The 15,869-nt window shown below is 41.5% G+C and overlaps 1 protein-coding gene across 2 annotated transcripts in view; it reads left to right on the forward strand.

The window, feature by feature from the left end:
* The window catches only part of nrxn3b (neurexin 3b), a 348,019-nt gene that overhangs the window by 261,959 nt on the left and 70,191 nt on the right, over positions 1-15,869 (forward strand). For both annotated transcript variants that reach the window (XM_055044125.1, XM_055044126.1), the window contains one exon: positions 345-526. In XM_055044125.1, coding sequence (XP_054900100.1) covers positions 345-526 — 182 coding nt within the window. The remainder of the gene's footprint in view (positions 1-344; positions 527-15,869) is intronic.

Here is a 15,869-nt window from a genome sequence, read left to right on the forward strand (position 1 = left end):
CTCTATTTTCCTCTGCCAAGCCTTGTTCTTTGGTTACAGGTCTCATATATAATACATGAGGATTGGGAGACTTATCCCATTCGGTCCATACTGGCTCCTATTCCCAAGAAAGGGGCTATATTTAAGAGCTGGAGAGGCCAGAGGTTTGATTCAGTGGAGATGCTGACTTCTGCCTAAAAATGTGGCAGTGTTTCAACAAAGTCCTGAGACAGAAATGAACACACTTGCATTTAATACTTCTATAGATCTAACCTTCTTTTTTCATTGTTGGTTGATTTAAAAAGCCTTAGCAATGTTTTGTGAATTAAAAACATCTTTGTTTTTCTTGTCTTTTGCTACAATAGCTGGCACCACCTACATCTTTGGCAAAGGAGGAGGCCTGATCACCTACACATGGCCCAACAACGAGAGGCCGAGCACGCGGACGGACCGGCTGGCGGTGGGCTTCAGCACCACCATCAGGGACGCCATCCTTGTTCGCATCGACAGTGCCCCACGCCTGGGCGACTACATCATGCTCCACATTGTATGTATCATTCTTATCTTTTTGTAGTTTCCGTGCGTTTTTTGTGTTTGCGCTATTTTTAAGCCTTTATACAATATTCATATTGGCCAATAGGTGGGATTTAGACACCCTTAAGTCAGCAATTGGTTGACTTGAGGCCCCTCATGATCGGACCAAAGTCGAATTGTCGAGGTGCGGTCACGTGGTTTTCGGATCTTTGTTTTTGCACAAACAAGACACTGAGCAGAATCCCCAGTGTACGTCAAGGTGTTTTGCCGTATGTGTGGTTTACTTCAGTACAGTAAACACGCCGCTCATGACGGAAAGGAACAACTATTACGAGCTCACAAGGAGGAAATAAAAGCTGGAAAATTCTCTTTTATTTTCCATGTTATCAGAAAATTAGAATGAAAAACCTCAGTGAGACGTTCTGCCGCTGCATTGGATCAGAACCGAGCATGAAGGCTTTAATGTTTCAGCACGTTTTTCCTCACAGGCTCGAACGATTGCTCCTCAAAACTGTCCATCCTACTCTATGGCTGAAAAACCGACATCAGGAAGTTGAGTATTTGGGGTCGTTTTCCACAAAAACAAACACCCACAAAAATCAGACCAATCACACAAAACCTTCTCATGCAGAACAGGGCGAAAAGTTCATCAGGGGAGTTTTAGGTGCTGATGACGCGAGGCTGGCAACAAAATGGCGCGACTTTCTTTACGCAAGTGAGACAATGAGCACCGATTTCTCCCCAACACATAGTGGGAGATCAATACACATTAATACGAGAAGGTTGACAGATTCGATACGTTTAGGAGTCCAAAGTTGAAGCCTTGTAATGTAACAAGATGTAAAAACAAAAACAAAAAAGTCACGGAGTTTGAATGCACCGTATGTCGCGCACAGACACTCAAAACAAGTCAAATTTAACAAACAGGCTTGCATGATTTAAATTCTCATGGAAGGCCTCAGGGCAAACACAGCCTGCGTTTCTCAAGCTGATCTATGATTAAGATGCTAAGAGAAAGAAAAGTACTGTACTCTCTCACCACCACCCCACCTTCCCTATAATCCCACTTCTCCAGCGCATTCAAACCAACTCTCAGCATGAATAATTAATGCGAGTCTCCATATATATGGACTCTTCTACCTCACGTTGGAGAAACTCGACGGAAAACTCACGAAGGAGTTCACGGCCGGCAGACCGGGCAGACCCGGGCACAGCATCTTAATAACCTCTCGTCACGACTCGACTCGCGCGTGTAAGCATCAGCTGTTAACATAACAATCAACTCCAGCCGGGGCGTCAAAATCGCTGCCGTGGCGGTACAACAGGGTGGCGTTCGCTGGAGGAAAGTCACTGCCGACGGGGAAAAAAGATGACGTGATGACGGGGCTGGGGTGCTACAGTTGCTAAAGCAGACTGAAAGTCTTTTTTCTTTTTTTTCTTAAAGAGCACTCGGCGTCTCCTGAGTGCGAGCCATGTGGCGCAGAAAAGCAGCCATCTGCTCTGCAGAGATGAAGGCCAACAGCAAGAAAGTTCTGAGCCTGCTTTACAGTGCAGAACAGAAAGAAGAGGGGGAAAAAGAGAAGTGTATGGACGTGTGTGGGCTTGCGTGTATGATTGGGTGGAAAAAGGAAGTGAAGTGGCGTGGATGTAGGGAAAAGCGATAAAGATGTACAGTAAATTGTGTGGGTGATGTGGGAAAACGCCGCCCGACGTGGTTCTACCTGAACGGATAATTGGAGTAACCTCCTAAGGAAGTGAAATGACTGCATTTTTAATCCCGCATTTGAGATAGTATAGCAGAGCTAGCCAAGCATAATATCTCCTGTAAATTGGCTTCAATTCATTAGATATGGAACGTCTTCATTCACCCACTCTAGTAAATGTATTAATAGCAAAGAGGCATATGGTGATTTCACAAGCTAGGCGTGAACTTGGCTTCTTTTTGCAGTGTGAGCAGTGTTATACTGCTGGTATTTTAAAATGAGTTATTTATTGACATCCGAGGATGGGTAAACCAAGACAGGGGCTTTGATTTAATTTCAACAGTGATTGTTGAATCAAGTGGCCAAAGCCCGGTGCTCTATGCTTCCTTTATTCTGCAATTGAAATTAAATGAGGGAGGCCGATTTTGTATTTTATTTTATTTTTTCACACTGGTATTAAGTTGCATTGAACCTTGGTGTGAATATTTAGCTTTGAATATTTTAGAGGGAAACCCTCTCTACCTCCTGTCATTTCTCCTGAAACACAGGAAAGAGGAAACGATGGCAACGTTCCGAGAATGGCGTAAGTCGCTCCTAAAACATTTTTATACAGAGACTGCTTTACAATCAGACTATAATAAACTGCAATGTTGTCATCGTTCCTAACGGCACACATTCGGTCCTCGCTCTCGGCGGCGTGAGCTCCGTGATGAATCCCAGGCGAAAGGTTAAAGGCATTACGCCTGCCGATTGAGGACGTACGTCCAACCAAAGGTCTCGTCACTCTCTGGGCTATCACCTTAACTGTTACAATCATTGGGTCGTCTTTGATAGCTGAGCGTGTGGCAGGGACATGTCAACAGGAAAAAAAATAGAAAACACCTCAAGCATATTTGTAGATAACAGTGGATTATCGGGGCATACACGGCACTTTGTTTAACATGCAAAGCCCTTAGCTGTGAAGAAAAGAAAAACAGAATTCCGAGGGATGAGCTAATCACAGACTCTCTCGCTCTCTCTCCAGCCTCCCTCGCTCTTTCTTTTGCTTCCCTCATTATCTCTTCCCCGTGATTAGCTTACAGCTTGTTTGGCAATCACAAATTAAAATGCTGATTGTAGTGTTTGCATTTTAACTGCTAAGAACAACTGCACGCTTGGGTTGAAATCGCGGGGGCAATTTGCGAAGGTGAGCGGGACATTTTGCCCCTGCTGGCATCTTATTTGCGAGTTCAGTTGATCTGAATGTGGAGCGTGCAACGGATAAAGGACTTTGTCAGCTTCTAAGGGGGGGAGGAAAAAAAAGCTGCCCTGAAGAAAATGCAAAGATGAAACCCTGAACAATGTTTTTGCTTGAGACCACTTTTGCTTTCATTTTGTGATGCCTCGCTGCCCAGGGCGCCATTCCACCAGAGTACGGCATGACAACTTAGGAAAAAAAAAGACTTGACTTAGAAACAAAAAGAAAATTAATGAGACATGAGTTCCAGACCATGTTTAAGTCAAGTTGGAGTCACTAGTTGCAACCATAGCACTAATCCGACCAACCATTTAAAGGACAATGAGCAGATTGTTTAAATTGTTTTTGCCGAGCATTTCTCACATGGTGTGCTTTGGACTGTGAATACTGACTGAAAATATGTTTCAAAGTTGGCTGGCAAATAATGTTCAAAACTAAGGATGTTCACAGTTCTTGTAATCATTTGGAACCTCTGCCATGCTTCACAAATATGATGGGAAAATGAAGGCACTTGTGTATATGCAATGTTTTCTCTTATTGACTGAAGTCATCCATACAACCTCTCCTTGCACCATCACATTTAAATTGATAGAATGGAGCGCTGTAGATTGTTAATGGCTGGCGTAGCTAATAGTGATTAGCATTGCTGAAAAGCTAGCTTCCCACTAGCAAAAGGAGCTGACAGGTCTGATCTGTTATTTCTCTCAGCTGCACATAGAGCTATCGGTTTTCTATAACGTAATTTAAACTTCAAAGAACTTTCACGTTTGTACACAGTCTGTTCTGATTTCAGCTGGGACGTCTGTGGGTATAATTTAGATGTCGCCGAAATGTATTTTAAACTAAGATTGCTCAGCGGGACGCCTCGTTCCCTCACCTTCAGTCACGCTCAAAAAAACACGACGATCAGCCCGGGCTCTTTACTTTCTAATCGGGCTCGCCCACGCCGAATCTCATTATCCATTTGAGGTTGTTCTCCCAAACCCTCTCGCGCTAATTCTCCGCTAGAAAGGTGCGACCGCCGGATAATTGAAAACCTTCACACAGAAATGGAAAAAACGAGACGGCGAACGAGCCGAGGCGGCGTGCCGCGACGCGTGGCACATGCACGTCTGCACACGTGCGAAACTGTACGTGGGGTTTAATGAATTGTTGTGGAAGCTTGCTTGTTTTTCCTCGTTCCTGTCAGGATCCATCCATCACCGGGCCGTCTCTGTCACTGTGTTTATGTCAAGCGGTGTCTGTTTCCCCATCTGGCTCCCCTCCCTGCCCTTCTCCTCCTGACAGACCTAATATAAGATGTTTGATGTGTACCTGTGTGCATCAGTGTGTATATGGCCAGCGATGTATTGCTTCTATCAAGTTACCCCACCCTCTGCAAGAGAAAGATAGATATCATCATGGCCTCTGATAACATTACAGCTTTTGTATTATTTATTTTTTTTTTCTTCTTTTGTTTTGTTGTTCCTTACCTCGCTCATTTGATTCTGCCGTCATAGATATAAGTAACTGGGAGAAAATGTCTCCCATTTGCAGTACATTCATTCAGCATTTATAGCTGAACAACTGATTCATTTTCATCTCTGCAACATGAAGATTTGGACATTTGTGTCAGCAAATAAGCTGTGGATTTCAAAGTGTAACAGACAGACCGCTGTTAATTTCCCAAATATTTTTAAACATTTACACCTTTAATATCAATGAATGTGTAATTTGACTCAAATACAAATTACACAGTAATTTAAATGGAAAAATTAAGAGAAAGTGCAATTACTTGGTTGCAAAAGCATTGATACTTTTAAATTGGAACAACTTTTAGGTCAAGTTTAGTTGTCTTTGTCTCTCAGCAACCAACATCTCGACTTGTTGATATTTGTTCACTCCGCATTACAAAACCTTTTGGTCTGTCAGATTTTGAGGAGCCATCTTGTCCAAAATCCTTTTTCAGGAGACCAAAACTCTACCTAATTAAGATATTCTCTTGTTTCTTGATTGGTCTGGAATGTTTTGTAACCTTTTCTGATTTTAGGTTGTCTTTAAAATAGTAATTGCTCAAACATAGCTCAAAGCAATCAAACCACATGGCATCTTTTGCTAAAGAAACAAAACCAGTCATATTGCATCCCAGGTCCAGACTAATATAAGCTTTGGTGCACAACCTGAATCCTTGTGTGGGATTTCATTATATCTTACAATCCAGACCGATAAATCCTGCAATTTGCCTCAGATTGCCCACACAGACCATTTTTTCCCCCCTCCTGTTCTGGGCATGTTTAATAAATGAGGGCCTCTAGGGGGTCTAGACGTGCTGCTCACTGGCTGAATGTAAAGTGTTTTTACTGCAACACTGAAATAGGACACTTGTAAAGTAAAATTTAAGTATCTGACTGGGAATTTGTTGGTTGTTAGTTAAATGACTGACGAAAGCCACCGATGGAAAAGTGGTCTGAGCTGTCGGATGACGGGGAATTACGATATCGAGTAAAATCTAAATGTTTTCTGATTTTTCACAAGCGACTTGGATTATTTGGTGATGGAAGCAGTGAAGTGAATTTAAAAAAATGTTTGAGGAATTTGCAGAACACACAAAAAAAACAAGGAATCACCAAAATAAAAGAACAGAAAACAAACTGCACAGCATCCAGCTGTTTAATATTTAGATTTGACGAAGAAAAGTTTATGAACTAATTAGAAGAAGTCATGTAACCCAACCTGGGACATGCCAGGGCTTCAGGGAGTCTGCGGCCCTCCAGGCAAGTGTCGGCCCTGCCTGCTTTGGTAATTAACTTCTAAGTAAAGAGTCGACTCATTTGGAAAGCAGAGAAGAAGGAAAAGGAAACGAAACGCACACTAAAATAAATATGAACCGTTCTTTAAAGAAAGAAAGATTAGAGGCATTGTTGTGGAAATTGGCCAGCACTCCGATGGAGCAGTCTTCAGAAAATGATTAGTGTAAGGAACAGTTTTTATGTCTTTCATGAATGACTGCAGCTTTTTAACCAAAACGGCCCCCAAGGGTATTTTTATTTTTTTTCTCCACTTGTGTGTAGTGCTTCACTCAGCAACAGTCGCTCAATAACAGTTAGATATAAATGATCACCCGCAACCACCTTGATAGACACTGTAGTAAGTCTCCCTATCATTATCATCAGGCCACAGAGTTTCCTTAAGATTAATGCATTTCACGTTTCCTTCTCCCAAACTAACACTGAAAATTAGTAAAAGGAATGGCTGCCTCACTAAAAGCTCTAGTGTTACAGAGCCAGTAAATCTGATAGTTCTGAGTAATTTCAATTGTTCATCAAGCTAAAATGGAACTAATTTGAGTGGTGGCTCCATCCCTATCATTTTCTTTCATATTTTAATAAATTTGCATCTCCACTGATTGAAAAACCGTTTTTTTTTTTTTGTTGTTGTTCTTTTATTCTTCCTTATTAGCCCAGAACTTTGGGTGCTAATTGGTTTCGAACACTGTGAGTAAGTTGACAAGGGTGCTGGCGCTGCGTCCTTTCTGACGATGTTTACAGAACCTTTTTATGATGTTTCCATCACTGAAATATGAATAAACCGAGAAGAGCGGCTGAATATTCCTTTCTATAAGTTGGTGGTTTACCATCGGCGAGCCTGCAGCGGCTTTTGTGCTGCAAACATAGACCGGGGATTATACTTCCTGCTGCGCCTTTGCCTCTAAAGCTGCTTTCTCTGTGGGTTTCCAGAATTTAAAAATAATAGTAATAAACAGACCACATTTTTGAAGGGTTTTATTTTTATTCCTGTGAATGACAGTCAGATTTTTACTGCTAAAACCATGTTTATGCTTACACAAATTATATCTCTAGGGATTGATATATGTTTCATGTAGGAGAGGGAGAAGTTGCTGAATATCTTTTGAATCTTTGAGAGGCTGACGATTCTCGATTGTTGTGTTTCAGGCTCACAAAGGTCAGGCGGCTTTGGAACGTGAAGAAAACTCGAACTGCTCTGTTCTGAGCACAAGAAAGGCGAAACCTAGTTATTTTTGAAAGCGATCGACTTTTGGGGATTTTCAGTCACAAAGTTTTTTTTTTTTTTCAACATAATTTCATCCCGAATTGCAATTTCTAGCACTCCGTTCTTGAAGGTGCTTCTTATTCCATCTTTGTGCACTTTGAAATTCATTTAAAGGCTCTCAGATGAATTGTATATATTTTTAAGTTTAGAAAACCTGAAACATTTTTACAGGTGTGCAGTAAAAAAAAACAAAGAGAACAAATACATCCAACAACACTTTTAATGGCAAACAATTGAATTCTTGACAACAAAATCTTCTTTTGTCTGTAGCCGCCTAACTAACCTGGAGGCAGGTTGCATCCTTGGACAAGCAGAACACACTCCTAACTATGTGGACACTTTAGAGAGACCAGTTGACTTAAGTCGTGTTTTTGGAAGGTTGGAAAAAGAAACAAGCGTCTGCAGGGAGAACATGCCAAGTCCACGTAAGTAGACATCAGGATGGGATTCAAACCTACGACCTCACTGGCTGAAAACCTGCCATCTGTACCACTGTGCAGCACACAGCAGTAGAACAATGTTTACTCTCAACATATAAAAAATATTCTGTTTTTATGTTGACTTTATGGCCAGTTCTTTGGCCAAATTGTGAAGGTTTTTCACCTAAGCTAGCCTTAACTCATGCTAGCATTTAGCAGCCAGGAGGCTAATGCCGCCGTGAGGCAAAAACTTTGTTCCACAGTGTGAACTACAGTCATTAACATAATCCAGGGACATTAACAGGATTACACAGCATTATTAAACCGGCTTGCTTGCTTTGTTTTGTTTTTCTTATTCTACAGAAGTTTAATTCAGAATGTTGTGTTAGCAACTACGAAGCTCCTGCTAGCCCCTGACAAACCGCTTCACAAAAAAACACAAACCCCCCTCATTTTGGATTAAAGAGAAAAAAATAAATAAATCCTGCAGTTTCTGGGTGTACTCGTTCCACCTCGTTTGATCTGGCTTCTGAATTTATCAAGCCTTTATTCCTAAAACATGTCTGCCTATTAATGCTTCAGAACGCTACAGAAAAAAACAACAACCCCAAAACAAAGAAACGTCTCTTTGCTTACAGACTGTTTGTGCTCGGCCCTGTCGCCGACGTTCAAAAAGTTGAAACGGAATCGGCGAAGAGCTCAGGAGAGTTTGGTGCGAGTCCGTCTTAATAATTTAAGGAGAGTTTCTTACTCTGACTGAAATTGGAAGGAAGAAAACAGTGCAGAAGTCGTCGCATTGACATGTACATTACAACAAAACCCTTTCTCGAGCCTTGTAGCTTCCCGAACGCGACATGCTCCAGTGCACGTAAACATCTGTAAAACATTCTTTTTCTTCTTTTTACCTTCCCCTCCATGGCTCCATGCTAGCCTCTCTCCGGTGCACCGTTGCGCATTTCCATAGGCCCCTTCAACAAATTTTCACCCCCGTGGAGTTGCCGCCACGAGCGCTTCAGACATGATACAAAAGCTCTTCGGGGAAATCTGCCTGTCACGTCAGCCAGAGGCGTCGCGGGGGCAACATGGCGGCACGCGCAAACGTGCACGCATTGGGCCTTCACCCATCCCAACCAACAGCAAGTAATAATAAGCGGCATCGTTACGCTCACCATGCGATCTTGCGGCTTACGCCCCCCGGCTCCGCAGATCTATTTTTCATAGATTTAGATGAAAAATTCAATGAGACACAACCAACAAAAAAACATAAAGATAACCCAGCACGGCCCGCCTCTATCTCCTCTCCGTTTCTGACAGCCGAATCCCAGAGGGACGCCCGTGTTTTCGCAGCTTCATGGTAGGACATGAATCCCATTCACACAGTGATGAAGAGATGGAAAGGAAGGATGAAAGAGACAAGAGAGCCAAGCGTCATGTACATCCAAAAGTAGAACAAATACATAGCTCTGATGGTGGATGGGGGGGGGGCGGCACGTTGGAGGGGAAGAACAAGGAAGGGTGGGAGGAAAGGAGATGTAGAGAGATGTGGGTATTTTAGAATTCAGAGCAGGATCTGAGGCAAACTTGGCTCAGATAGGTCTCAGCACACAGGCACATTGGCTCTGAATTCCAAATTACATGTTGCCTTTCTGCCTCGCTCCGACGCCCCAGCAGCCACGCTCTTTCCCTCTCTTTCTCTCCGCGCTATCTCTTACTTCTTCTTATCTCTCCATCCTTCTTTTTCTGCACTAGAGCCACGGCGCTATTGTTTTCACACTAAAGCCTGGATTGAACTCTGGGAGCGGGTCGGTCAATCAGTTTGGATTCTGCTGCGGCGGCAGGCTGTGATACGGGTCAAACTCACCCAGGTGTGGATCAGATGGTGTTATTAGGCCAGCTGTTTTATCGCCAAACCACAAGTTAGTTACATTACACTGAACTCTGAAAATGGTCAATCTTTTCATATCTACTGTCTTCATAAACCTATTCTCCTTTTGTATAGTACAGTTAAAGGGGATGTATTATGTAAGATTGACTTTGCATCATGTTATAATGGTGTTCGATCATCAAAAACGTATGTGGAGTGTTACCTTGTTTCTTTCATGGGTGTTTGAGAAATCATTTAATCACTTGTGAGAATCATTCAGTTGTGCAAAACACCTGGCTGGACCGAGCCCCGCCTTCGAGGACGAAGCTCCTCCTCTGAGCTGTAGCTTCCCGGCTTTGGTCTCACAAAGCAGCCCTCCCTTGCAATTCCCCCCACTCAGCTCCTTCAGACTAGCCAGCAGCAATTAGCAAGCACCTGGTAGAACTGCGTATCTGCTGAGCTCATTAGAGGAGCCACTTTTCAGTGCAATGCTGGCAAAAACGTTTTAAAGGGTTAATAGTGGAGTTATGTTGTGGTGAGTTCCTGAAGGTAGACTTTCAGAAAGAACAGGAGTTTGTTTTTTTTAAAGAGACAGAGGCCCAATTTTAAGGGGTTAAATTGCAAAGTTAACTTTCTTTTGTCATGTCTGATATGAATATAGCATTTTTAGAACAACTGAAACTGCCATTTTATATCACCTTATTGTGCTATAAAATGACACTATGTGAATGAAAAACGTAATATTCTCTCTTTAAGAATCCAAAAATACAATTGGAATTTTAAAATAAATTCTTCTTTGTTGAACAATGTCAAAGCCTCAGTCCTCTAACAAATATTTCTCAACTCAACTGCTCATAAAGCTGAGTTGAGTTCAAAATACCGCTTCACACCAGAGAGAGACTATGTAAAAATCTCTGAAACTGTTGCAACAGTTATATTGCATCATCCATCCAGTATGCGCAATGTGGAGGCGTGTGCACATCTCCAATTCTTTCATTGGGAGTTCTACCTCAAGAATAGTACAACATAACAATCTTGCTTTGAGAAATCATAGCTAGTGTTTTTTTTTTCCCACATCTTTTTTGTTGTTGTTGTTGTTTGTTTGTTTTTGAATGTGGATTGTTAAAATTCTATCAGTGAGAAGCGCAAGCGAGATGCCGTGAGCATTTACTTTGAGCACTGCATGTTGGTACCTGGGGTTGAGACATGCCCGAGGCTGATCTTCCAACGCTCTAATGACCGATCCACATTTGTGTGAGCAGGCTGCAGATTCTTCCATCCAACATCCAGGAACCATATTTGCTGCTGTTGTAATAATGCCACGGATGTTGTGCATTTGTTCGAAATGGTCCAGAAATTCTCATCCTTCTAGAGACACAATGGGGACCAATCCAATCCATCGATGTTCTTCCTAACTTTTAATGTCACGGTTCTTTCTCAACCCAGTTTGAGTGGGACCTAGTGCAGCAGTGGGCTAAATATTATCTCAAAATACCTTTTTCTTTCTTCCATAAGGTAAAGAAGGTAATTACTAAGGAATCAGGGCAAATGTGTTCAGAAAACCATCAAAATGGCAGAGCTGATGTGGAGAATGTTATTGTTTTTTTCTAATAAAACTATGAGATGCTGCCAAACAGTTAAAATATTTAAAGCTACTGAGTTTCACTGTAAATATTTTAGTTTTAGGCAACAAAAGAAAAAGTATGCATGAGACACGTTAGATGATTTATCCATGAAAACAGAAGATTGGTAAAGCTGAATCTACTCCAGAGGCCTTTGTCCTGTTACAGCCGCCTGCAAATTCACACAGTATGATGACGCTCTATTTTCTTCTTCACTTGCTAGGGATGAAATGGTCAGCCAAACCAGTACAGCATCATAAAAGCGGACACACAAAGGGACGCTTGCCAGGCAGGTCGCCACCAAAGAGAAGCGGCGCAGAGTAGAAATGTGTAATGTCATTACAAAGTATCAAACGCAGTGTAAATATAGTTCTACCCATCTTATCCTACGTAATGTTGCCGTAGAAGTTTTTGCCTTCAGGCCGCTTGGAGCTGCAGTAAAGTGATTTGTTTTGGTTGGGGTTTTTTTTGTTGTTGTTGTTTTTTAACTCCCTACCATGCAGTTCAGATATTTCCTTTTCTGACCATTTCTGTGACCATTTATGTGACATGACTACATGTTAAATAGTTTGCACCTAATCAGACATATCTAATCTCACATGTGATGAAAATCAGGGGATTTTTTTTTTTTAGGAGAATTCAATTTATCGATGAATTCAAAATAAAGTTTAAAATTCCCCGGAGCTCTCCGTTTTGTCGGGTTTGTTAGCGCTGCTATATGACATAAAATATAATCAAATGCAGTCACGGCGTTCGTTTCATTGATGAAAAATCTCTCTTTGTGTGACTGGCGTCCTAAAGACGCGCGCTGCAAATCAAGTATGTGTGTTTGTGAGAAACAGAAAATTCCCTAAAAAAAAAAACATTTGTCGAAAAAAAAAAAGTTTATATCACAACGGTGTTGCAATAACACACTTTTGACATTTTTATTTGTAAGACAGAGATAAGCAGATAAAAACCATCTATATTATTGCTTTCACTTCACATTAATGCACTCATTTGTGTTGGTCTATGATGATGAAATACCATACAGGTTTGTGGATGTGACTGGAGAAAGTGTGACTGCTCACACTCGCCTGTGTCCGTCCCATGTTGGTCATTGCGGGACACTTTCTGAGCAGAGCCTAATGAAGGATCAGAGGGATCTGCAAGCCTCAAACATGAGGCCGGCTGCCAAATCAGCGCCACAGACTTCCCTAAGGCCCAGCTTTGCCCCCAGCTTTGCCCCCGCCCCGTATCAGAGCTGCGACCTGCTCCCCCTGCCAGCTCTTACCTTAACCGCCAAGTAGTTAGATGGAGGACAGACGAAAGAAAAGACAGGGAGCGAGGGGGGAGAAGAAGAAGCTAAACGTGAGAAAGAGATTCGCATTTTAGCAAATCGACTGCCTTTCGGATTATCGACGAGAAGGCGAAAAAGCGGGGGGAGAGCGATGGCGGGTGACGAATCGCAGGTCTGCTCAAGTGATAAACGTCAACATTAGAAAATAAATCTCGCAGAAAAATAAAAAGTCCCTCATCGGTGTCGCTCACAGATGCGGGCACGCAGTTTGTGTGCGAACGCCACCGCCACGCGCGCTCCGCAGATGCGTTAGGTGAGGATTAAGCACCTGCTGGTTTAAAAAAAAAAAAAAGAAGAAGAAAAAAAGAAGGAGCAGCAAGAAGTTGTTTTTCTTTCGCGCTGATAGAAAATGAGGGGATCAAATTGTGAGCGCGAAGCTCCTTCACAGATGGAGTGACTGTGAAAGAAAGCTATTTTTCCAAGAGCATGTTGGTGTTTATTTAATCCCCCCACTATTGACTCTCTCCATGACAAAGCTCTATTGACAAGGAGACAAAAAAGCAACATCACTTTTTCTTTTCTTTTCTGTTCTTTTGTTTTTTTGGGGGGGTTTTTTACTGTGAAAATCACCAGCAACACCAGTCTATATCCATAAAAGATATTTCCGATTAGGCTGTTCTTCTAAAAAAGAAGTAAAAGATTCTCAGCACTGAAGGTTATGAAGAGGATGTCATCGTTTTTATTGATCCCCAAACGTTTTTTGGCCGGGCGGCGAGGCACGGAGCCAAGGACGTCGACAGCCAGCTATTCCTTTCCCGACGTCTCGTTTTCTGCCTCTCTGTTGCTCCCGGCCATTTTCCATGTCCCTTTATTGTGCTGGGAAAGGGAAGAGAAGAAGAAATGCAGACGATATTGTCTATTTTTAGTGAAAGATCTAGTTTTCCAGAGCAACTCTTGTCTGTCTCTCGGCAAACAGGCGCACGCGGAGAAGCGGGCGCGTTTCCGTTTCAGGTCAGAGGATTCTCAGAAGAGATTACACCCGCGCCCCGAAACAATCCGATTTGACCGAATGTCCAGAGGAATCAATAGGATTCTGACCTTTTTATCGTAATGACATTCAGGGACCCAGTTAGTGCATTTCCTGCCTCGTTAGGCTCTGAAGTTTGCTGTTATGATGAGCTGCTGATTGTAAAAAAATAAATAAATAAGTGCAATTATTTTAGTCAAAATTTAAATATTGACATTAATGTCCAAAATATACATATTTTACTTGGAATTCAAAAATCATGGCTTAATTATGACTCTATAACACCTTATGTAATTGATTGGAAAAATAAAAGATTTAGGTTTTATAAGATCTATATTGTTGAAAATGTTTTCTATTTTCATTTAAAGGGGCGGTTTTATTTATTCTCCAGTCATAGTATTTCATTTTAATAAAATAATCAAGTAATTATGTCACTTTCAGTTGTTATAAAAACAATGTAATGTCTTTTTGTTTTTTGTCCTGTCCAACTCGCTAAAGGAAAGGAAAGTCGTTACGCTGCATTTTATTTAGGGTCTTCAGAGTAAAGAGGGTTGCAAGGGTTAGTTAGTTACTTTTCAGATTTTTATTTGTAAAATAAAAATTGATTGAAGCGTTGCGTTAATCAATTTGTATAGAAAATGTCAGCGACAAGGCAGTTCAGTACAACAAACATTAGATTTTGTCAAATGCCATCATCAGAATCATAATGTTCCTCCCACTTTACTGTTAAATGTTGTTTTATTATGTAAAATTCCCCCCAAAAAACATTAAAATTTGTAGTTATAACATGATAAAATGTGAAAAAGTTATCATCATCATACGGCTCACCAATATTTGCATATTTCTCAGAATGTTGAAATGTTTTGGGGGGTTTTCTTTTTGTTTCTGCTCCCCCACAAACTTAAATTACAAACATGCTGCTTTTTCCTAATTAATTGGTTGCTGAGCCACAGAACTTAAAAGCGAGTAGTGACACAATAACGCTCAATCAGCAATTACAACATGGGGTATTTGTGCACGTTAAAACTACCTGACATGTTAATTAGCGTTCTCCAAGATAATAAAGAGCGCTTGAAGCATGCCGAGTTAATTCGCCGCCTCTATGTGCAAACAGACCAAATAGCAGTACGTCTTCATACACAGCCGAGGTCCTCAAGTCTTTTTGTTTCATTTTTTTTTTTTTTTTTGTTCTGGGCAATCAAAAGCCGTCTGAATACATCAACGTGCTTTTATTCTCTGGGATGTCGGCGTCCTGAAGCCGGAAGGCATCCGCCGCCGTGTGACAGAGCTGCTGCTCCTCAGCCTGTCTGCGAGCGAGCTACGCTCAGGTTTTATAGCGCTTTGTGTTTTCAGCCCGAATATTCTCCACAAGATGTGGATGCCATCGTCCTAAACATGCCAGCTTTTTGCGAGATCATAAATAATTTCAAAACTTTTCTGTACGTTTTTAATGCGATGCATATCTTGTGCAGTTCAGCCAAAAGACAAATATCCTAGAGGGCAAAACATGAAAGGATGGAACGCAGCAATGGCCAAGTTTCACATCCACAAGTTGTAATTCAACGAAGCATCTTTTGACTCGGTTCCTCTTGTTACTATTTCTCTGGCCCTTCTGCAGCCAAACTTTTGACCCATCCTCAGTCTTCCAAAAGTTCTTCAAGTTTCTATCACTGTCTTACAAATTATCCATCACATTTATTCTTCGGATTCCGGCTAAGTAACTCCAGAACTTAGATTTTCTTTTGGTAATGTCCTACATTTTCCATTTGAATCAATGGAACGGATTCACTACGATGCTGAAAAGACACTTCAGGCACTAAAAGAACTTTCATAAAATAAAAAGAAATTCGAAATTATTTGTGGTCTAATCTGACTTGACAAGAAATGACTGCAGAACATGATGCCGCCACCACCATGTCTCACTATGGGCGTGGTGTTTCTGTGCGTAAATATACCTTTTGGATCGATGGCCGCTTAAAACTTCAAGTTTGTTTCCCTTAGGTTTTTGGGAGGTTTTTGAAAATGTTTGTGTCTGATTCTACACATGAGAAAAATACAAAAAATAACCAGAAGTTTCTGCTGTTCCTTCATCGTTGCTCTGTGGCTCTTTGCATTTTCTCTACTTTTTATTCAAATCTGCTTTGGAGAGATTTTG

Source organism: Poeciliopsis prolifica, unplaced genomic scaffold, assembly GCF_027474105.1.
Source record: "Poeciliopsis prolifica strain line A6 unplaced genomic scaffold, Auburn_PproV2 SCAFFOLD020, whole genome shotgun sequence".
Classification (NCBI taxonomy): Eukaryota; Metazoa; Chordata; class Actinopteri; order Cyprinodontiformes; family Poeciliidae; genus Poeciliopsis; species Poeciliopsis prolifica.